Below are 25,394 nucleotides of genomic sequence, written 5' to 3' on the forward strand. Positions count from 1 at the left end.
CTGTCAGTATACTTTATTTTTAAAGCCTACAGAATTAATTTTACTACAAAATGCAGCGATTAATATTTTTCACTGATATAATGCTTATACTCGTAAAATATATTAATAGACCGTAAAATATATGCGATCTAAGTATACAAGTTGAAGCCTATTAAGTGTTTGAAGATTTTATAAAAAAAAAAAAAAAAAATACTGAGTGGTAAAAGTACTAATCGTTTATAATTTGCTATGGACTTCTAATATTAATCATACGTATAGTCTCCATAAATTATGTGCAAATAAATGTTTTTAGTTTTGACGAGTTCATTAGAAAGTTTATGATATTATACAAATATTTTATCTAAGATAATAATTATTATTATAATATGTTCCAATAAATTGAGAAACATAAGTATTTATTATCTATAGAGAGTTTAATAGAATAATTAATTAATCAAAGTCGGTATTATTACATTGACAAATAAATAAATAGATTAAAATATATATATGAAACCAATGTATTTAGGAATGATAAATCTACACTTTAAATAATTGATAGTTGAGTGATTAAAACTAGTAATCACATTATATAAAATATCATTTTTAATAATAAGAATAAAATATAAATAATCTAATTTAAATTAAGTTATAATTATTTTTTTTTTTTTTTTTGAATAATTCAGAGATTACTTATTGAGACATTGTTAGTTATTTAAAGTTTTAAATAAAATTTGCGTCTTTTGATTATTTTTCAACATACCTATAAAATACACTATATGAAACTTGTCGCTGTTGTAGCGAGATATAATAAAAACAAAATATTTATTATAATAAACCATAAATCAACAATACAAAATCGAACCAAGTAAAATTCCATTTAAATAAATAAATCATGCCGTGATAGTTTTCTTTTTTATACGCATTATTATGTACAGTTTGGTTTAGTCGTTCAGGCCCATTACAACCTCCGCACATAACATGTTAACAAGAAATGTAATAAGACGATAATTTTAGCAAGTTTGTGTTAATTTTTAACCCAATGACCTCCGTAGTTGTCGGTTTTTCTAATACGTTTTTATTATACGCAATAAACCATACGTTAGCTTAAAAATATATTTAAAATATATGATAAATAAATGTCATTCTTTGAAAATTAAATCTAGTTGTGTGAACTGGTATACTGGTATAGCATGATATGACTAGGACAAAGTACTTGAGAAATGTGAGAAACTAAACTGTATTAAACATTCATATACAACATTATGGTGATTGTACTTAAATAAAATTAAAATAATAGTTCTAATAAAGGCATTAAATTTCATTAATTTACCTAATAAATTAAGCTGACCTCGACTTACAATGTATACAAACGTACCAATACTAACTAATTGGATATACATGTAAGTTAACTACCTTCTATACAATACATATTTTTATTTATACTTTATGTATTATATTAAAAGTTATAATGAATAAAATATATTATTATGTATAAAAATAATACTAAATAGGTAAGTATACCTACAATAATGAACGAATATGATTTCTACAAACACATTTGTTATTAGGATTTAAATCAATTAAATTCAGAAGGTAAATAATACATTATTAAATAGTTATAAATAAGTTGTAACATGTGATTAATTTATGGCTGCTTACGAAAAAAGAATATCATTACATTTTAGGTAAGTTTTTGTATACGATAATGTTATATGTATAATGCGATATAACAAAATTTAATTGATTCAAAACATGCGATTCAAAAGTTTGATTACGAAACTATCATGAGCTATAAAATAATAATATTACGTAAACATGTTAAGTCCTGTTAACTGCGACTATAAATGGACCTAATTTCAAAAACTAAGTATATAATAATATTATTATGTTGATAACATGGTAGTTAAAATGACTAAATATAAATACCCCTATCGAAATTTGCATAACTATCGAGTTTGTATAAAGTCGACCGGTTACGGGAATCACCGATATTATATTTTAGTTGTATAATTATTGAATTTCCTATTGGCCCATTATAAATAAAGCGGTCTCGATATAATAAGAGAGGGATAGTAACAAAGCGGCAACATTTAGCACGACACTAAATTGAACCGTGAACATTGGCGTCTATACCGAACTAATAAGTCAAACAACAAGCGTATCAATCTCTACAAGTCCCCACACAATATCAGCAAACACGAGATAACTTTGGGACACGTGACCAATTTAGTTCGGTTGTCAAAAGAGGGCTGCTGTATAATGACCAGTCAATGGTTATCAACATAATATAATATCATTTACTACAATGTGTGTTTAATAATATGAAACTTGAGTAGAATATACAAGGAAAAATGAATTGACTGAAAAGAAGAATAGCATTTATTATAAACAGATTTTAGGTTAAATTCACAAGTACTCGTTAAAAGAACATTTAAAATAAAAAAAAAATAGAAATTAATAAATAGTAATAATAAAATCATTTTCGAATTATTATAAAACCAAGGCATATAAAAAAACCCATCCAAAATCCGTTTTCCAGATCATTAGGCTGGGTTCCGGATTAACAAAATTATCACAGTTTCATATTATCTCATAGTAATTTGTATTATGCGCTTTCTTCTTATTATTATTAATTTTTTTTTTTTTTTGGGAACCCCTATTCGTGCCACCCCCGTCAGATATTTATAATGAATCATTGTAGGGGTAAATCCATACAACAAAGATGGCAATTAGATTGGTGAGCATGTTACCCTAGGGACTGAACAATCGATTGTAATGAACTCAAAATGCTTGTTCAAAAAAGTGCATAACAGATTTGGTTAAAAATACAAATTTTTGTTTTTCTAATTTTTTTTGTGTATAATGTATATTTACTTACATACAGATAAAAAGAAAGAGCGCGCTGTCAGATCCGATTAAATATTTGATTTATTAACATATACCCTCAATTATAATAACATATAATACATTGTAACTGCGGTTGGAGGGTTGAAAACCATCCTTCGTCTTGGTGTCAAAACGATATACAAATACAAAGATGCAAACAAACACGCATTCGAATAAGAACAAAAGCTCGCGGTAACCTCGTGTTCATATAACACATAGACGTCACTGCCAAAGACCAAACTGAATTTTGTTCATCAGCCCCGAAAAGCCTGGCACAGATTAAATTTGTACCCTCTCATTCATGGTCCGTTTAGCAGAAATACGATCTAATGTCTCGTCAAAGACTCTTTTTTTTTTCAATTTCGGCTGTACTATCAGATTAACACAGTGTGTTTTGGCGCGGAAGAGTCGTAGCTGATAATAATACGCCCCGCTGTTATACTAGTTATTATACAAAACACACGCGATAGCGATGACAACGAGAGATCAATTTTTTCGGCGCAGTGAATCATTTGAATCGAATATAATATGTCGTTATTCGAAACGAAGAGTAGTGCAGCTGTCGCTACGAACCAGCTGATTCTTAATGCCGAATATATACCGAAAAGAAAATATAACCTACAGCAGATGTCACACGACCGACGACGTCATTGCTACAATATAATATATATACATAATACATATAGGTAGGTATTACACGATTTAAATACAATGAAGACTATATTTGAAAAAAAAAACAATCTTATAGAAGTCAACGCAAATCGGAATTTGTCACGAGCACGTGTAATATACGTCCAAACTAGTTGCATAGTTTTCCGATATGTATGAGAAGGCGTAAGGAACAGGCTTTGTCGCCGCAGAGACTTTTAGGGCACATAATATTATTTTATATCGCCCACGCCGGACATACAAATATAAAATATAAAGATGAGACACACCTTTTCACACATACATACAAACACCGCGTGTAGCCTACTGTGGCTATCTATATGTTAAGTACACTCGGAATGCCAGCGGTACAGTATTTGAATTATTGCTGGTCTAATGAATCAGACACATGATTTATCGGTACGAGCCGATAATAATTGAACGCCGGCGTAAAAACGCAATTACTCAAAATAAGTAGCCACCTCAGTGCCCCGTCCCACGCTCCCCCGTGGCATGGGGTCCACCTCGACACGGTTTACGTATATATGTATCTCCATACACACAGATAGTACTATATAGCAATGTGAAACAATAATAATCGCTCTGTAAATCAATATATTATAATAATACTATACATATATAAACGTTTAGATACACTCAAACGACGAAAATAATACTTATAATAATAATAAATACTCGTACTTCAACTTTATAATATTCATAGTAGTACAAGTCCAACGAGTTTAACAATAATGAAAAATATGATGATATATTTTTATTTATTTTAAATGACCTTTGAATCCTATAAAAAAATTCGATTTTTAATAGATAACTGAGTACACGGAAAACTTACAGGTTCACTGCGTGATGAAGGAACCAAATATTTGTCAGTGTTCGATATTTTAATAACCGAGCGTAGGTAACTATTACGAGATCACATCATTATGCGCATATTTCAAGTGCTAACTAGGTAGGTGGTGTCGGCTGTAATCACTTGTATTTACTGTTGAAATATATCCAAACTTTCTTAGGTCTATGCATAATTTATTTATTATGGTATTGTGTTTGTCTATTTTGACACAACAAATACCCATTAGTCCATGAAATAAGTATAAGGACTACAATAATCGAAAACATTAAACTAATTTTTTCATTATTTAAGATATGGAAGTATGCAATGGCTATAGAAATTATTATGAATTTTAAAAAAACCAATGTAATACAACTTTTTTGAATTTAGGTTTATTTTGTAATAATTAGAAAAAAAATTAAAAGAATAATTTAATAAAATTAACCAATAGTAAATAATAATCAAAAACATTAAATTAATTTACATTTTTTATAATATGCAATACTATAAAAATATAGAGCTATATTTTAATAATAATAATAAATACTATAATAGTAGGTGGTTAATATTTAAAAACTTTTTTTAATTACAAAATATCTTTTTAAAAATCAATCAATAAGTATGATATACTGGTTTTAGATTTAAATAATATCAAAGCATAATGATATTTATTTTATAATAAAGTGTGAAAACAATGCATTTTATAAACGTTTCTATAGATAGAACAAAAGGTTTTTTTGTTGTTTTATTTATAGCTATCATCAAAAACCGTTTGGCGTGAAAACATCAACTCACAAAGATTGTGTATGCGAGGTTCAAGTTCAATTAATTCACAAGGTAGCAAAGGCCATGAAGCTATATATATGCGGTAACAAAAAGAGGGAGCCGGTTGCCCGGGCAACCGGAAAACTTCCCCCACAAAGCTTTCCGCAGCAGGTACCCAGCAACATCCCTGTATGCAGCGCGCTCACACTCTCTTTCTCTCTCCATCGCAGATTTTGCCGTCAAAAGTGGTGATACCCACTTCACTGCACGTATATGCACAGTGCACACACGATACACACCATCCATTACTCAGTTTCTCTTTTAATATAATAATAATACGGATGTATGTACGGCACACACAGCGGGAAAGGACCGATGAATATTTCTTAATGGAATCGTATGCATACCGGGCATACCGGACGAGTTATGTTACTACAAAGAGAGAAGAAAACATCAATTGTTAAAATAAAATAGAAAATTTTTTATATTTTCTTAATCTCTACGATCGTGAGTGTATAGTGCCTAGAAATACATATTTCGACATTGTGAGTGAGTACATAACGAATCTACGATTGAATAACAATACGACTCTAGCGCTGGAGCTAATAGAACTATAATAGGTGTAAATTTAATAACTAAAAGTACTCTACTTAAAATAAAATGAATTAAATAATTATTTGTTTCCAGGTTGATAACTAAAATGAAGATGGTAATGGCAGTACTTCAATTGACCTGTCGGTCAGACAGGTATAAAGTATTATGTGCGTATCGTTCTCACTTTCCCCTTTTTTGTTTTCCGGAAGGGCGATCATATCATACCCTGAAACGGATCCCCTCTTTATATATACGTATATAACTGTTGTAATTATTCAGGGCTTCAAAAACTAACAAGAAACAAACTCTAAGAGATAATTTCATTTTTCATTACGAACATTTTCAAGTCGTACTTTATGGTGTAAAAATAAAATTTAATTATAAATTATTTTACACAATATTTTAATATTAAATAGTAATTTTCGTATGGTATGAAAAATGAACATACTCGCGACTCATAATACTTGATAAATGAGACATAATATCAAGCAAACTATAAGTTTAAAATGTAATTAAAATTTAAAATAGTAAAACCTAAAACGTATACATAATTAATGTTGTCTCATAAAACACCTTTAAAGGGAAAATAATGTTGAATAAATTTCAAACTAATTAAATATTTGTATTATATATAAATGTATAAAATATAAAATTAAATCTCAAACATAAATCGTTTTGCTTAATTGTATGTATATTGTATAATATAATGTATTTAAATCTAAATATATAAATTAATATTTTCTTTTAGTTTGTTTAGAAATTTAAAGTTATTAAATTATATGTATTTTTTTATCATAACTTATAAAAAAAACATATTTGTTTTGTGAATAGAATTTCAATGCGACTTTAAAAGATTTTATTTATAGACGAATGCACTTAAGTTATTTTAATTAAATTACATGTTAAAGAATACAAATAAGTTGTAAAATAATATATTTCTTCGTTTTATAAATATAAAATTAATTAAAAATAAATTATTGTACAAGTTTAATAAAAATTTTAATTTATTTATTTATTTTAAACTATTTTCATAAAATAAGCTTAATATTATTATTGACTGACTATTCTTAAACACACAATTAATTTTTATTTAACTTGTTTAATTTTAAAACTATGAAATCAGAATAAGAATTGATTAAATTCTTATCATTATTTTTAGAAAGAATGAATTGAAATATTCGTTATGCCACTTCACAATACCACAAAAGCTATCATAATGTATGTGTATCTTTCATATATCAAACGCGTGTCCGAAAAAAATCAATTTTCCGAAAAATTTTCACAGAATTGGGAAAAAGGGGAAAAATCACAAAATAATTGAAACCATCTTTTCTTACTGATACATCATTAATCATCTACTACATATATTCTTTTTCTATTTCCCTTTCTTTCTTTCTCACCTGGAAACGGGATTAGAGAGATAAAACATCCTATGTTATTTTTTTCTACTTTGAACACCATTGAGAAATACCTACATATAGTACTAGATAAAAGATATCGTAAACGTGCAACAAAGGGGAAGATTGCAGCAGCCTTAATTATATATTTTACAGGGGGGCCGAGATCATCGGAAAATAAATTAACTAAACGCCAAGGGGGTGAAACTTATTTCTCTATGCAAGCGCGGGTAAAACTTGTAGCTTGAACTCATAGACTAGTCACAAATCGCGAACGCAGCACATAATGCCACATGGATATAATATATTATAGGTATGTATTATAGGTACTACTAATTATGTATGTATAACTCATGAATTAATGTCGTATACGCATAATTGGATTTGATAGGTCTGTCTGTCGATCGAATTAACGGCGAATTGGCGATTTTAACGTGCAGGATAATAGACGTCATGTTCAACCACTGTTCCCTCGACCAACCGGGGGCTCTCCCTTATGAAAGGGGAATAGTGATTCGTATTCGGGGTGGACTTGTCGTGTATGCCAATCAATGAACGATGGGCACAAATTAAAATACGATTATATGTATAGGTATTGTATAATTATATGTAGGTACGCGTATACGCGAAAACTGTTTATTATATTGCATGTTGCGTGTATAAGTTTTATCTCCAGCACATTGTTTGAATAATGTTATACATAGTTCTATAAGTAAATATTATAATACTCTAACAATTCACTTAAGCTTTCTATGTGTTACTTTGTTGTTTAGAAACGTAAGGATATCAGGAGACGGCGATCGATCTATTATCTAAAATTGTTTTCGTACACCTCTCCCAAAAAAAAAAAAACTATTATTTAATTATAAACGAAAAAATATATAAGACATTAATCGACATTAATCATTATTGAATTTAAATCCTGCATATACTATCACAGCTAAATTATATATTATACTATATAGGTACGTAATTTTTAAGCATAAAAGTAAAAATTATTTTATTAAAAATCCATTCAAATATTTACAAGTATATCGAAAATATACATTATAAAATAATATTTTACTGTTAACACTTTAAAAAATTAAAAAACAACAAATTTTACTTTTGAAATGACGCACGAAATCATTTTAAAAAGTGATTTCAAAATTATGATATAAGTTATTTTTTTTGGATATTATTTTTTTTAGAGAACAAATATAGTGTCATGTCCTTCTCATAAAATCTACAAGTCACAAAAAGTTTAGCTTTCTGGTATTGGTAAGTTCAACTGAGGTCGCCTTTATGTATGCTACAGGCTGTCTTTTGGACTGTAAAAAGCGAATTTCACTAAGCGAAAGGAAAAAGGGAGCAAAAAGTTTGTGTCGTAAAAAGAGTGGAAAGGAGTTGCGTCCACAAAGGGTGACTCGCTCATAAAAATCCGGGAGCGCGTGTAAATAAAAGACACAAAGTCATAAAAAAGACATATCCAACAAAACTAAGACCAACGTTCGTACAAACTTGCCATATTTATGCTGTAAATCTCATTTAATTTATACACTTCTCACAAATTATACGATTTACGAATATATAACTTAAGTTGTATTTAATTATAAAATATAGATACTTCCGAAATCTATTTTACAACGTTAAAGCCATAATATAATGCACGAAGTCAAAAGTTTTAAAATGATAACAAAAAAATGTTTATTATATTTTTTTATTTTGCTCAAAAACTATTTTTTACCTACTAAAGAAAATTCAACAATAAATAAATAAAATTATACTATTATACTTGTATATGATTCGGATCCAACATATCATTCATTTTCATCTTTTTTTTTAAACAATAATTATTATACCAATTAAATAAAATGCTATAACGACTAATAACAATGATTGAAATATTCCACACGTATTACTGACAATTAAAAACTAATCACCTCATAAATTAAGTATTTACTCAATACGCGTTATCGGACTGATACTATACTTCTTTTTAAAGTTTGACACTTTTAAAAACTCATATTTATAATTATTCATAACGAGTAAAAATACATTACTACAGTAACGAATGAGCTATCTATGACCCATAAATTATGATAATTTATATATTATATAGTATATAATATTATGGACATAATTATATACTATTTATATACTTGTAATTACTAATTAGTATAGGGCGTTTTCGCATTTTTAACACCTATTTTAACGTGAGTATCACCTAGACTAAAAATTATCTGTTATATTAAATATTAATTAATATAATATGGTAGATTGAGAGTAAATACTTTTTTCACCATACACTTTCCCATAACTTATATAGTAGCCGTTTTTTCTATGAGATAAAAATAAATTATGAAAAAAATTACCTGCTACTTGAAGTGTTGCGTTTCGGCTTACTTCTGTACCAGCTACGTTTTTGGCAACGCACCAATAAACGCCACTGTCCTGTTCCTTTTTGTTGTGGGCCACTCGCAAGAAAAACAAAGAACCGTCGGATAGGATAACTTTTTGCGAAGATCTGGCTCCGTTATCACCACCTCCACCAGCTGCCACACCATTTGGTGGGATTTTTAACAATTCGCCGTCTTTATACCATTCGATTGTCGGCTCTGGCCGGCCTTCAGCTTTACATCCCAAAGTGATCGGTTCATTTTTCGGTACAGTTATATCAGTAGGATGCTCGGTAATTCTCGGTTTTCTATATTGTCCTAAAATCAAACGAATTCATATTATAATTTAATGTATCTTCAATCTTCATATATTCTTATATAGATCATATTTAAAACAAATACGATTATATGAAAATATTAAAAAGATAATCATAAAGTTAAGAACGTATGCTAAAATTATACTAAGACACGCTTAAATAAATTGTAAATGTTTGTTGAGATTTAATTTATGAAGTTTTCAGCTAAAAAACAGGCCCAAATTCTCGGAGCATAAGTAAATTTAATGGCAAACATATAATATTTTAGTTTGAAACATCTGAGGAAGAAGACCATTCATAGATATAATTCTATATGAGATTTTATGTTTATTATTCCCTTTCCGTGGGCAATTAATCATATTAATAATTGTTATTAACTATATAGAATTTAAAATGAAGATTTCAATTTCCTATAAAATATAAATGTGTATAGTAATAATACATTAAATGTCAATGTTTTAATATATTGTTTGTTGACTACTAACGCATTAAAAATATTATTGAAGAATTATTGAGAAAATACTTGACTCGTGTAAAGTTTATAATATTATTTTTGTAAACAATACTATGCCATATTGCTCTTTCCACTTATTTTAAATTTAAGCCATCTTGTGGCCAAGTATACTATGGGTTTATAGGATGTACAGTTTTAGTATTTAATTAATTAATTCTAACAGCGATAAAACGTATAATATTTGCGGCAAAGCCACTCGGGAACATCTAGCGATGAGCAATAACACGATATGCGAGCCGTTAAGATATAATGTCCTGGTAACTCGAGAGGAAAATTATACTGTAATTAATAGGAACTATTAAAAACCACTGTAAGCACATACATAGGTTGTAAATTTCGCAATAGGCCCTTATCCGATATCATTATACCATACGTTTATTTTATAATACATAGGTACACATATCTCGAAAATTAGATTCTGTCTTCTGTTTCCCTCCACGAGAATAATAGTATAATAAAATGAAAACATTTTAGTAAGTATGTATACCCATAATATATTAATGATTAGCGAACATAGTAAGTATAAAACATAGAATAATTTAATAAATACAACATTTAAATTGTATACATTTAAATATAATATGAATATATTAATTGAATATTATATTTATTTTATTATCGCTATTATACTGAAAATTTGAATAAAAAAGATACATTTAGATAAAAACCTATAGTAAAATCAATAAACTAATAACTAGAATCAAACTCTGAACATTATAATATAACAAATACAGCTAAAGAGCTAAGTAAATGACTAAAGAAGCCGCAGGCATATATTATATTGTACAGAGTTATACTCAACCGCATAGTAACCGGCTAGACTAATCATGTGAACGAATCATCAGCAACCTATAATATAATATATATTACATCTTTACAGTCACATTAAGTACACTTTGATATACCAAACCACATATTATTTACTACTCGAGAAAACATCGGTGCGAATATTGTTGCCGGTCGCTGCTGTAGATTGTAGACTCACTAGTGTACTTATATAGTTATACCTGAATTATATTATATTCAAAAGTTCAAAACATTGGATATAATATGCAGCCTGTAGTAAAGTTCAAGAACGACGGTAACAGCTGCTGTAACGAATTTATTCCCTTCAAAAATAAAAAGGGAAATATGAAAACCGATCGTAACTTAAATATTGAATATATAGTTTATGTCTCTTATTAGAACCAGACTCGTTTACTCTTAACTGATTATAAACATAGCCATACTTATCTTAGATTTTCGGGGAAGAGAAAAATACAATTACGCGAAAACGTTTTTGATTTCCAAAAATGTATTCAACATGAACATGCTATAAAGTAAACGGGCATAAATTAAGTTAACAAGCTTTATAACCAACATGGCTAATGTATCAATCTGATTTGATAAGCGTAACAAGGTCATCAAAATAGTTGACATTAACCAAAAGCAGAGATGTATTTTTCCAATGTAATCTCGAAGGAACACTGTAAACACTCGATTTCTAAACACAATTCATAATCCTCTTAAATCGTTATAAAGACGTCACTGCAGCAGTGTACATCATCGTTAGACCGTTTACGAGTCTCATCAAACATTAAACATAACCGTATAAAATCTAATTTCCGTTGAAGATTATATTTTATAGTCATGTGATACTTATCCGATGAAAAATTAAAATGTCGACAAATATTTTATTAAGACTTTATCTAATCCGTACTAAATATGTCAAATTATATAGTGTTAAAATTAACAAAAACAATATCACAACGATACGATGTTCGAACATCCGATTAGTTCATAATATTTATGAGAGCTGCTTTCATTCAGTAAATCAATACGTGAAATTAATTTAAATTAAACAAACACATTCAAATATATAATGTATATAATTAAAAATAATAATAATAACTAAATGAGCATATTAAGAAACTTTATGATGGTGATAATATTGATCTGCATCAATACAATTATAACTATAGCTAATTATGTCAATATTAAAAAAAAAAACTCACAAATCAGTTATCACTTATAATAGTCATAAGTCATAACAATTAAACTTCAAAAGATCGTCTACCTACGTCTCAAATTGTTTTGTATTAATTAATATTAAATATACAATTATCAATTGTTCGCGATAAACGTATGCATTACCTATACACATAAATAAATTATTTTACCCACAAAAATGTCAATCATGACGACACTGGGCGTTTAATGAGTATATAATGCGTGCTTTATTGATAACTGATAAGATAACACAAAATCTGAAAATCATTATATACATATATTTTTTAAAAAAAAAATAGGAACTAAATGGTAGACGAACAACTCAGTTTACGCGATCATAATCTAGTAATGCGTTTCAAAAATGATAAAATATTTATACAACTTTTCAATTTCCCGAAACTGCACTTAGTATACCACGCGCGCTTTCGGCCGGCAACAATATTTTAGCGATTTCAGCGCCGCCGCCGTAATGCACATTAATTTTTATCGCTGCAAATAACTTTAATCTTTACTCCCGACCTACGTCTCTTCTCCGAAGATCAGCCGTATTTTCGGAAGTGCATCGTATATAGTTATATAGTCGTATTCATATATATAAATATATATATATATCCGACCGAGTGAGATTTACGACTGTTAACTCGGCGCGAGTGTATTCATTTTATTTATTTTTCTCCTCCGAGAGCACTCGGCGTTAAATTCACGGTCTGTTTGAAGCGATTTGACACCGCACTATAAAATAATCAGCCACGTTGATCTTATGTTAAATTATGAATCCGTCTTCCACGCGCGAAATTTCAATTCCATCGAGCGCCAGCAATGATATTTAATATTTAAAGTCAGTCGTCACAAAATAATAATGCAGATTCGTATACTCTGGTATATTCGACTGACTAGGTCTTTTGAGGTTTAATAATTCCTATAGTACAATAGTATGTACAAATACATGTATGAAAAAAATCTCAATAGTTTAAAGGTCTAGTGGCAGTTGTCACAATTTAATTTGTATAATTTAATGAATGCAGAATGGTCGTGCCGACTGCTCTTCATCATGTCATCCTCTTTGTGATTTAATTATCCTAATGAAATAACGATTTATGCGGCCGAAATCACTAACGCACACATGTCACGATTTAATTATCGATTTTCATCTTTGCGTAACGAAGCGAACGACTTCGATTTATTGTTAAGAAAGTCGATACGATACAGTAAAGTATACATAATACTATTATTTAATTACCATCGACTTGAAGCGGTCTATAATTTATTATATTATAGCCTGACAGTATATCATATTAGAAGTCAATAGTATATTAATGTATTATCATATGATAAGTTAAGTAGAATGTTATAATTATTCAAATTAAAATAAATCGTTATTGGACTTCGTACATTATATAAATATTAATACCAAATACAGTATAGACACATATAAACTGTCTTATTTCCGTCTAGTATCTAAAATAAAAAATATATAAACGCCATCTTCTTAAGTGTTCATATTAACTATTTGAATACCTATAGAAGAAATCAGTAATTATACAACTCTCTAAACATTTAAACAAATAAATAAATTTCAAAAATCTATTAATTGGTCAAATATAGGTAATATTGTTAAGAAATGTGAAATAAATAAATATTTTTTTTTGAATTTGAGTTATCCAAAACATTATTATACATTTTACTACGATTGTATGTAAAGTCATAATTTTCAAAAATTATAATAAGTACCTGAAAGAAAAAAATAGACTGTTGTGGAATTCAAACACGATAAAACATCCCGTCGATACGATATTTTGAACGACTAACGCAGAGTATATTCACTGAGAGAGATAAATTTAACTGAAACGCAAATTCGTTTAAAAAATTGAATATTTTATTAAAATACTCAAGACTAGAATACTAGATTTTAGTTGCCTGCAAGTCGCAGTCATTCTCACACGTGGGCTACACACGTCAAGTCTATATGAAATTTCGACGTAAACGATTTTCCGCGTACCTCTAAATACACACTGCAGTAATATACACCTATATAATATTTTATAGTTGTGTGTCACATGCATTCGTCCAAAAACGACCGGTCAATTTGTTCCCGATCGTATTTCGCGTATATTTGTCGACAAACGCCCTTATTTTTACTCTACCAGATGCAATGTTTAATGTCGTTTCGGATAAACAGCCAGCAGGGGGTCGCTCGCTGTTCGCACCACCCCTCGTATTATTGCCGTGCATATACCTAGTAACCGGATGCGCCTCGCACACGTACAAGATTTAAAACCGTATACTATAATAATGCAAGCAACATGATTAAAGTACGAAACAAAGACTTTATGTAATAGTGATGATAATAATAACAACAGAATATTCAGAAAGTTAGAATTTCTACACCGATAATTATCGCGTTGTTTTAATCATTAATTACACAACCGATGTCACACTCGATTATAGTATAATATTTAATGAACATAAAATTATCACGAATGATCGAGCGAAAGTGTGATTTTGAAAGAAATATAATATATATATTATATGTAACATATATAGGTAATTTGTAGATGAAATTTTAATATTTGACAGCATTTATACATGTTACGTTGCACATAATAATACCTAAAGTGACATAGAGAATGAATTAACAATCGTATGCGTAATACGTACCACTTATTATAGATATAAGAAAAATTGTTTAGTAAAAAATATAGAACTTAACATGTATGGAATTAGTTTAATGTTCGGCACATATCGAGCTACATATTAAGAAAAAAATAAAATATTTGAAAATTTCGAATCAACTTCTATTAAGTAGTATTTTATAATAACGAAAGAAGAATAAACTTTATTATTGTTACTAAAGTACCTAGTATTAATAACATAAAATTCATGCTACAATATAATCATTTTAAAATATAGTGCTATTTACGTTTTTTATTGTATACAACCAATTTAAAAGAGTGTTGAAATAAACTGAAAAGGTTTTGATTATGTGCTGCATTATTTTTTAATTATTTTTTAAGTACTTACAAATTATAACCAATGAATATATTGTATAGAACTATATAAGGTAATTTAAAAAATACCCAGATGTTTAATAGATAAAATGTCAACATGTTAAGCTTTGGTAATAAATAATAAAAAAAACATAGTTTATTATTAAAATGTAATAAAAAAAAATATGGTTGTAACCAAATTCATATGACTACTGAAATTATTTTGTTGTATCTAACATTTAAATAAAATATTGTTATATATCCCTCCACATTGCATGCATATACGATTAGTGTTAAGCATAAAAAAAAAGATATCTATTTTAAATTTATGAACATTTTTTCTATCATAAAAGTGTAACACATTGTCACATCAACAATTATAATGTAATTAATATTTTGATAAAAACCTAATTTTTATAAGTAAATACATAATATATATTTTTTGTTTTCAATTAGGTACAAGGAAGTTGTATTGTAAAATCTGAATTGTATGACTTTCTAAGTAAATTATTGTTGTATAATACTAAGTATAATTCATATACAGCATGTATAATGACTCAGTGTGACAAAAGCAATTTAGGTATTTATTCCATAGTGATAACTGATAATGATTTTATACATAACACATACTATTTTACCGTATAAGAGGTTTGTATAATTTTATTTCGTAAGATATTTAATGAATTATACGTATTCATATTATGTAAATGAGAAAAAAATCCTCGATTGAAATATGATAAAAAAAAAATATATATATATATGTAATTATGTATATTGTATATAAACAGATAAATGTTTTTTTTCTTTCGTTTCACATATCATATTTATATTTGATATAAACTGAACGTAAATTTTAGTGGCGGCATTTTAAAAATGATTAGTAAGTATAGATTACACAATATTTTATAAATATTATAATAATGCTCACGAAACGACTAAACATTAGTTAAACGAATTATATGCACGATTTTTTGATTTTTTTTTTCTTAGTAATGATGTCTGAGATCCGGATTAACGGAGTACGTACGTAGTTTACCAATATAAAAACAAAAATAACAAGTAGAATAACAGGTTTTAAATATCAATTACACTCAAATCACATATTGAATAGCATAATATCTAAATTAAATTTATCAAAATGTATTAAGAGTAATAGAAACAATATTGCGTTTAAGGTAGTTTTACATTAAATTAACTGTTATTAAATATCAAACAAATACTGATATAATATAATATTAAGTACCTTTAACTAAGGAATATTATTATAACTTAAAACTTATAAATATGTATAGGTATATACACTACACACACAAAAAGTAAATGTAAGATATAATAATAAATAAATGTCTTATTATAATATTACGTTTTCAGAGATATTTTACTAATACAAATAAAGGTAAGTATAAAATTAATAGTTTAAAAGTTAAACTTTAAAAAGAAGACTTGATTAAAAAAAATTCCATTTAGTTTTTAAACTTTTATAAATAGAAAAATGTTTAAAGTAATATTAAAGTTTCAAGACGTTGGAAAACGGACAGAGAACATTAAAAAAATTCAATTTTTACACAAGATTTGTTTTGAATAAAACGACGAAATAACAATGAAAAGCAAAAAAAACTATTTTTACCTTTTATTTCTTGTCAGAAAAATCTAGTTAACAATTACAGTTTAACGAACACGAGTAGACAACACTTATCTTTATTTTTCAATACATACTAATCATTGATTATAAATAGGTACAATAGTATAACTCGTATAATAACTATCCAAATTTTACAGGTAAATATGAATTAAAATAGGTAAGTATCTGATGTAAGTATTCGACATGCAATAACAGGTTGATCAATAGAGCTTTAAGTATTTTATTATTTATGTTTACAAACTAATTTTATTTAATCAGAAATATAAATCAAAACATTTACACAGTAAAAGAAGATATTAACATTTTTGACTATTAAACAGAAATCTGAAGAAAATTTAATTAATATTTATTTAAGACATGAAAATCAGTTAAAATGTTAAGTCATCCTTCATTTGCATGGTTATAATTTTAAAATTCGAAGACTCTATGCAATAGATCTAAATGTAAAAAAAACTGTATGATTATTATGATACAGGTCTTCGTTAGAGTTATTTTATCGGTGTTCTATTTAATATTATAAACATCCAACTACACACAACCGAATATTCGTTTTATACATTTTTGATGAGAATGAAAAAAGCTTATAATATATAATCAATAGATATGTGTTTATTATGTCGGTTTGAGTCATGATTGCATATGACATTCCACCAAAATTTTTCAATACGTCAATCGTTAATGAGACAATAACCATTCATTAGAGTGATGGTCATTAGTATATCAGAAATGTTATACATTTGTCGTATAATTATGTTTCTGCATGTGTTAAGCACTAAGGTAGGTGTAATAAAATAAAATGCCACAATGCACACGCGTCCTACCGTGTAAATAAATACATATATATATCCCCATACGGTCGTTTTTGCAAACGATGTGGAATTTAAAAGAGTACATAATATAAAAAAAAAATGTGTTGGAAACCATGTTTATCGATAATTTATTCGAAAAAAAGAACGAAAAAAAAAACAAACTTTATACAATATATCTACACATATTATTACAACATAGTATATATAGGTAAGAGGAATATTACAATAAAATAAATCAACAATACTTCAATGGGTTTATGAAAATAAAATGAATATTTTGTTTTTCGTTGTTATTCGTAAATAATATAAATATTACACGGTTTGGACGGCAGCAATACCGTTTAGAATCATTTTTTTTAGTTTAAAAAAGTAAATTAATAACACTTAAAACACCTTAAACAACGATATCGTATACACTAAATATAACTTTCTATAAAAATAATTGAGTTGAAACTAGAAGAATTAAGTATTCAAAATATTATTTTAAAAAAGATCAAATTATACCCGTAGAATATCAATTTGATTGTTGTTAAAAAAATGTTATGTTTTATAATTCAGGAATTATTTAATACTGTATGCATACTAAATAAAATAATGAAGAGATAAAAATATTTATGGAAAAAGTGTAATAATTTGAATGAAACCAATTTACAAGTTTACCATTTTACATTTGCAGAACATAGTAAGTAATAACTAATATAAGTAATAATCGTTGTACAATATTTGTTATTATAATTCACAGTAATTATAAATAAATATTAACTTATTGCCTGTATATATACGTTAAATTAATAAGCTTTCTGGAAAGTTAATTGGTAATCGATGTCTGATTATACATTTTTTATAAGTGATCAAAACAAAAGTTTAATTGAAAATTTTTATTACTTTACTGCACATAGTGAACAATAATTATTTATATAATTTAGTTAGATAACACACACAGACATTGGTAAATTATATTTTTAAGGTTTTATAAAATCAAATCGTATCGATTCGAAATACTCGGTGTATTCGCAACAAATAAATACTTCTCTCTGTGTATGTTATTCAATCTTTTAAACAAATATTAAATTCATCTGTTGTTAAAATTAATTCATTAATTTAAATTATTTTATATTTTATGAATTTATTGTGAACAAGATACCCAGTCGATCACTTTACATACGCATATAATAATATTACCATAGTCCATCAATAATAAATATTTACAAAGGTGCATACGCATTGTAAGCAAATATATGCACCAACTATAGCCTATGGTATTCTATTATTACGCAATTGTATATTTAAAAACGATCTCCAACATCAATATTTATGAAATATAAAACTCGTGCCATTTGCGACTAACCATATTATTGTGAATAGCCAATAATAATATGATAACGATTGTCGGTAAGCATATTAGAATTATAATATTAATTGACAGCGTTAGTAAGAGTATTGGCATCTAAAAGCAACCAACTATACGTGTATACTGTATAGTTACTATAATAATAGACACTGCAGGCTGCAGAAATATACCCTATCACGCGATGAAGTCATCGTTCCGAGAGCGGTGGTTTAGATGTCCCAAGGCGTATATAATATACGTGTACATAATACCGTCGGACAAAAGCTGCAAATCTCGGTGGTGGGCCGGTGCGGGAGGGTTTTTATACGTAAATCCTTTCGCAAATCCACCGGCAATTAATAAACACGCCACGACTGGATAAACAGTTCAGGACTGGTGCTGCAGTGGCTGCGGCGACCCTAGCTGCCACAGCAGGTTATACCGGTGGCGAGAGAGGAAAAGGACCTTTGTAGAGCCTTTATTATTTCCTCCGATCTAATAATATATTATAACTTAAGAGCGGTCGGTGGGTATTTAAGCACCGCGAATTAATGTGCCGCGACACGAGTTGGGAAACTCGATTTGTCAGGCAGTAATATGGTATCGCGCGTCGATTTGTCAACAAAATTATTTACGTAGACGCGAAAACCCCGCGCCGCCATAGCGTATAAAATATTATCCGACGGCCGCATCAGTAGATAACATCCATTTCGGACTTTAGAGTTTAGACATCACAATTTATGCAAAAGAAGATAATATAATCGATAACCGAGACACAAGTCGAAAAAACTGTCGTTTTACGAGGTTGGTTTTTAATCAACACTCAACAGTAATGTCTCTACGCACATGGCACCTACGTCTATGATGAAATTCGATTTTGGTATTTATAAAACTAACGCCTAGACACGATACACATCTATGATAACATTATAATAACACATAATTTACCAGACAAACAGTTTATCGTTCGCCTCTTGCGTTGATTCATAATGTTTTCACGCATTTCACGATAAAGCTTTCAAGCGTGTAGCACCGGCTCATTTCGTTTCGCGTTCGCTTTGAATCACGTACATAAACCCTTTTGTACACTGCAGTTTTACCGGATGAAAGTCTTATCCGTTTTAAAAAGAAGGGAAACACGAATTCACAGAATGTTTAAAAAAAAAATGGAATTTTTGAAGGGGAAGCGCAAATGGCAATCCATCAATGTCGTCCTGCTGTAGCACACGACAATCGTTGTACTGCACGGTAGGCACGTTTTTTTTTAGCGTCTTTAGGAGCTATTTCACGCTTTGCATATACCAGACCACCCTGAAATATATACCGAGAGAAAGAAAGAGAGAAAAAAATGATAGAAAAATACATAATATCAGTCATGAAACGTGTGCAGTTTAATAATAATCCGTTTTTGAGTAACCCTCACAGTGACCTATTCTTAAATAAAATATTCCACGTAGTTCAGGGGATTTTAGGGTGAAACAAAAAAATAATATTGTGACAATTGATTACGTAATAGAATATCATATTCTTGAATTTTTTTCATGTATAATTATAAAATTTGAATAAAATTAAAATTATTAATTTTACAAAAGAAATGAATTACGGTTTGTAAAATGATTTTAAATGCATAACAAACATTTCGGTTAAAGTGTGATTAATTTAAATTATATCAAAGTATTCTAATGTTTCAAAAAATAATTTAAAACATTATTATTATGATGGGTGTGCTCACATACAGTTAAAGAATCATTTATAATAATTAATAACGTATTTTTTTTTAATTAAAATATCGAAACTGATCAAAACACTTAAATCTTAAAATGTATTATTAAAATGAAATAATTATTAATACAATGATTCAAGATTTTACTAGATGATGCAAATACATTATGTAAATATAACATATCATAAATAAATTATACCTATCATATAACATAACATTTCAAAAAAAAAAAAAAAGAATGCCTTAACGTGTAAATGTAACGAATCTGTTAAAAATCGAATAACTTTTACACATGAGAAATTATTAACTTCATTTTATACATGATATATTAAATATTAATATATTTATAGTAATAACTAACCTAATTATAGTATATAATATATACTATATATAATTACACAACATAATAAACACATATACACATAACAACGTCGTTCAATTAATCATCGACTAAAATGGTTAAGGTTCAACAACCACATAGGAAAAAATGTCATGTTTTTTATCATACCACATATAATACTACTTGTATATCATAGTACCTACGCGCGAGTATTAGTTTTGTCATAAAGGTTATACGGCAATCGCCATAGGTTAAGTAAAATATTCATAGATAGTTATCTATTATACATAGGTTTTTGGCATTTAAAAAGGAAAAAACCTTTGAATTGTTGTTAACTTGTTTCGATATCGATGGAGTGTGTCGTGCAGTGTCGTACTGCCGTGACTTGAATAGTAATGTAGGATACCGGAGCCCATCGATTATTAGAAAAAGCGTTTGTTGTTGGTCGAGCAGCCTCCGCTACTGCGGTTATAAAGTGGATTTTGCAACGTGCAGTGGGCGAGTGCAAAAAAATTATTGATCTCAGACGATGATAATAATATATATTATAATATTATGTTAAGGAATAAACATGGCTTTATCGGTGAAAAAAAAATCGACAAAATTAATAAAACCATGTGCCAACACTCGTGCGACAATGGCCAAGGAGATGAGCTCGTTCATATCGAGTAGGTGTCGATCGCATTTGCATATAGAACAAATGAAAACCGACATACCATCCGTTTGTCATATCGGTACATATATTGGAAGTCGATACAACGTCGATGTCTGATAATATATAATACGTTGTTCTGTAGAATAATATTATTATTAGAAATATCATAAAATCCGACAAGACGTTATTGTCAAATCGTAAATAATCTTTGAGTAAGTATATCATAGAAATTAAAAAACAAGAATTTAATATTATAGTTTAAAAGTATATTTAAGTGTACATATTATTATATTTATACATAGATGCGTATATAATATAATTGTTACGTTAAATATAATGACGAGGAACTTTTTTTTAAAATAAACAATCATTGATTTAGAGATATACAACTTGTAAGATCACTACACACACCTTTTTCAAAAATCCTTATCCACGAAACCAATGTATAATTTATTAAAGCTATAATATTCTATTTGTAGAAACAATATGTAAAAATAAATAAATATTGATTTTTCTAATACACTTGTTAAAGCATTACGGATATGTAATAATAAAAACGTTAATAAGAAAAATAGTTATAAAGGTAATTTTTTAAACGTCATTGTGTATCACATTAAAATCGAGCACTGACAACAAAGTCGACAGGTGCCGTAAACCCAAATAATAAATGACTACGCAGAGTATAGCCGCCGTATCGGAATTAAGCGATCGGAGTTTCGTTTTTTACGACTCATCTTAAGCGTGGGTTCCGTGTCATGAGTCGTATGCAAAAATTGTTTCAGCAACCAGTTCAACAGAGTAAGATTTTCATCTCAAAATAAAATCCTCTTTATAATAGAGATGACCTTCTACATTTCACACTGTCAATAAAGTAAAATTTGAAAATTATTTACAGTTAATAAATCAATACAATGTATGAAAGAACCGTCCAATTAGATATCTAAACAGCTGAAACGAATGGTTAGAAACCGTAATGAATTATAATTTATGTTTGCTACTATTTTTGTTAAGTTTCCTATCGCTCTATAAGAAAAATAACACGACAATGATTTATTAGAATTACGACTCATCTGAAAGCTGTTGAAACATAACACTAAATATCCTATTCGTGTACGATGTAATTTTCTTCAACCTTACTATAAATATGAAAAAAATTTCTACCACCAGAAAAATATCTATTCAATGATGATTAGATTTAACACGGGGCCTTTTTTGGATATCGGCGTTTCGACACTAGTTTGACCTCCATTGGTGAGATAATTCCGCCAAATATAATATATTTTCTAGTATTTTTACAACAAAGGTTAACCACCAGAAATATAAAATATGAAACTCACGTCATATTTCACCCACCACAATTATTAGACAACGCGCAGTAGGCGTAGGCCGGTAATACTACTAATATTTATTATTGTTATTCGATGTGTTTCATTTGTATGTACAAATCTAGTTGGTAGGTTACTTATAATTCCACTTCAGAGTATTCAGTTTGTTTTAGTTATTATTCTAATTCCGTTTTATAATATTATATGTACGTATATATAATATACACGTATTATGTTTACGGTTAATGCACACCGGTACCGAGTACCGGGAAATCCATGGTATTAGCCTATAGAGAATTTGTTGAAGCGTAACGATACATCGGGGGTATGAGAAAATATTCAAGATAATATTTTAGACTCAACCAAAGTCGAGACTTTTGAAAAATAATAGTTTTTTCCCCCAAGGTGTATCTCAGTGGTTCATATAAATACAGTTTTAAAAAATGTACTACACGTAGTATAGATATGCAATTTTTGGATTTATAACACCTATAGAAGCTACCTACCTAAAATATAATAAGGTTTTGTTTGAACCAAACGTCTTAAAACACACAAATAATCTTTAACCAATATACCAACATTTGTGCAATCCGAACTCGAAAATAACCTATCAAATTTGCTGATGCAGACACGGAACAAATATTGTTTTCCATTATTATCAGTAATTATTATTATTGTTTTTTGATAGAATAATTTAACAATGTGCGTATTATAATGCATAATATTACTTCTTTTGAGTATATTGCTTTTATATGTGGGCCGCTAGAAGAAATAATACCCTACCAGTTAAACAATGCACTAATTTGTAATGCATATAATATAATACACAGTCGTCATGCGTCCTAGAAATAGTGCGTCGACATAGTCATTATATAACTGGTGTATACGGACATGATTTTAACCAGGTGGTGGCAATAATAATAAGACACACCGCAAAAGTCTTTGTACTATATATAAACGTTAAAAGCCGCGTGTCTATTGCACAATTCTACCGTGCTCTAACCCTCCAGTATATAGGGCTAAACCACTTATGAGGGTGTAAAAATTACGTATATTATAAAACGGTAAGTGTACGAACACGAAAGCTTTCACAACACAACACTATTATACTGTACACAATGAATTAGTTACTAAATACTTACAACCAAGTAAAAAATCGTTTTTAGAATAATGTTTATAGTTTTGTACCTACCAAAACATCCAACAATTTTAAATTTTTTTTTTTTTTAGCCTCGATCACAAAAAAAACATTTCTTGTAAACAAATTGGACAAACAAAAATATTAAGTATTAATAAACCATTAAAATAGTATACTTTTAATAACAAAAAATCACGCTCGTAGCTCATTAGTAAAAAGGCGTTAGTCTCGAAACATTCGAAATATCTAAAAATGTGATTTATATAAGGAGACTAATGGAAAAAAGTGTACGAGTATAAGACGATGATAGTCAAGCGATAGTCAACAAAATGCATTCATAATTAATTTACCATAATTAGGTACACACACAAACATATACATTTATATATATAACGACTGTTACGACTGTACAATCAGAAATAGAATAGACATCGAATTATATTGGAATTATAGGAATAGCTGCGGTCAGCCACTCGGCTGGAGAACACGTAGGCAGTGAAGAATTAGCTTTTTCGCCCGTATTTGCCCCTCTCGCGTTTTATTACATTATGAACAGACTGGGCGGCAAACTCAGCCGAGATGATGGATCTAAAACGTATTAAGATTTCCGGTCAATGCTGAATCCCTTCTATTCATATTGTTTTAGTGGGTCGACAACTATATTCTCGTTAATTGATTTATCGTGTTTGTTCGTTGATAGATAGCACATAGGCGTATGACTGTACAAGATAAGTATAGTTTCCGTTCACTAAAGAATGGTTTTTATATAGTATTTTTTATTATTATTTTTTTGTTTAACCCCACTTTAACCATCGCAAGCATGTCTTCAATTCTAAAGCAGACAACTCAATATTATAAATATATATTATTATGTTCATGTCATCCGAACAGTCCAGGCTACAGTGATATTATCGCACACGTCGTCATTTCGATCGATCAGCTTGACGTGTCGTCGTACTCGAGTAGGTATAATAGTATATAGTACCTTATAGTTATAAATTCGACGACGTTATCTACGGAGGTGGCTAATGAATGTAAGCGAGCATCCGGAGGTCCGTCACAATGCCCAATAAATAGAACAATTTTCGGGTTCCCCTCGAGTATAAATTATAACTGTTTTACAATGGA

The 25,394-nt window shown here is 28.6% G+C and overlaps 1 protein-coding gene across 1 annotated transcript in view; it reads right to left on the reverse strand.

The window, feature by feature from the left end:
• Positions 1-25,394, reverse strand: part of LOC114119395 (roundabout homolog 2) — a 157,473-nt gene that overhangs the window by 87,237 nt on the left and 44,842 nt on the right. The window contains exon 2 of the mRNA XM_050201793.1: positions 9,474-9,815. Within this exon, the coding sequence (XP_050057750.1) occupies positions 9,474-9,815 (342 nt within the window). The remainder of the gene's footprint in view (positions 1-9,473; positions 9,816-25,394) is intronic.

The sequence above is a fragment of the Aphis gossypii genome, chromosome 2, assembly GCF_020184175.1.
Source record: "Aphis gossypii isolate Hap1 chromosome 2, ASM2018417v2, whole genome shotgun sequence".
Lineage (NCBI taxonomy): Eukaryota > Metazoa > Arthropoda > Insecta > Hemiptera > Aphididae > Aphis > Aphis gossypii.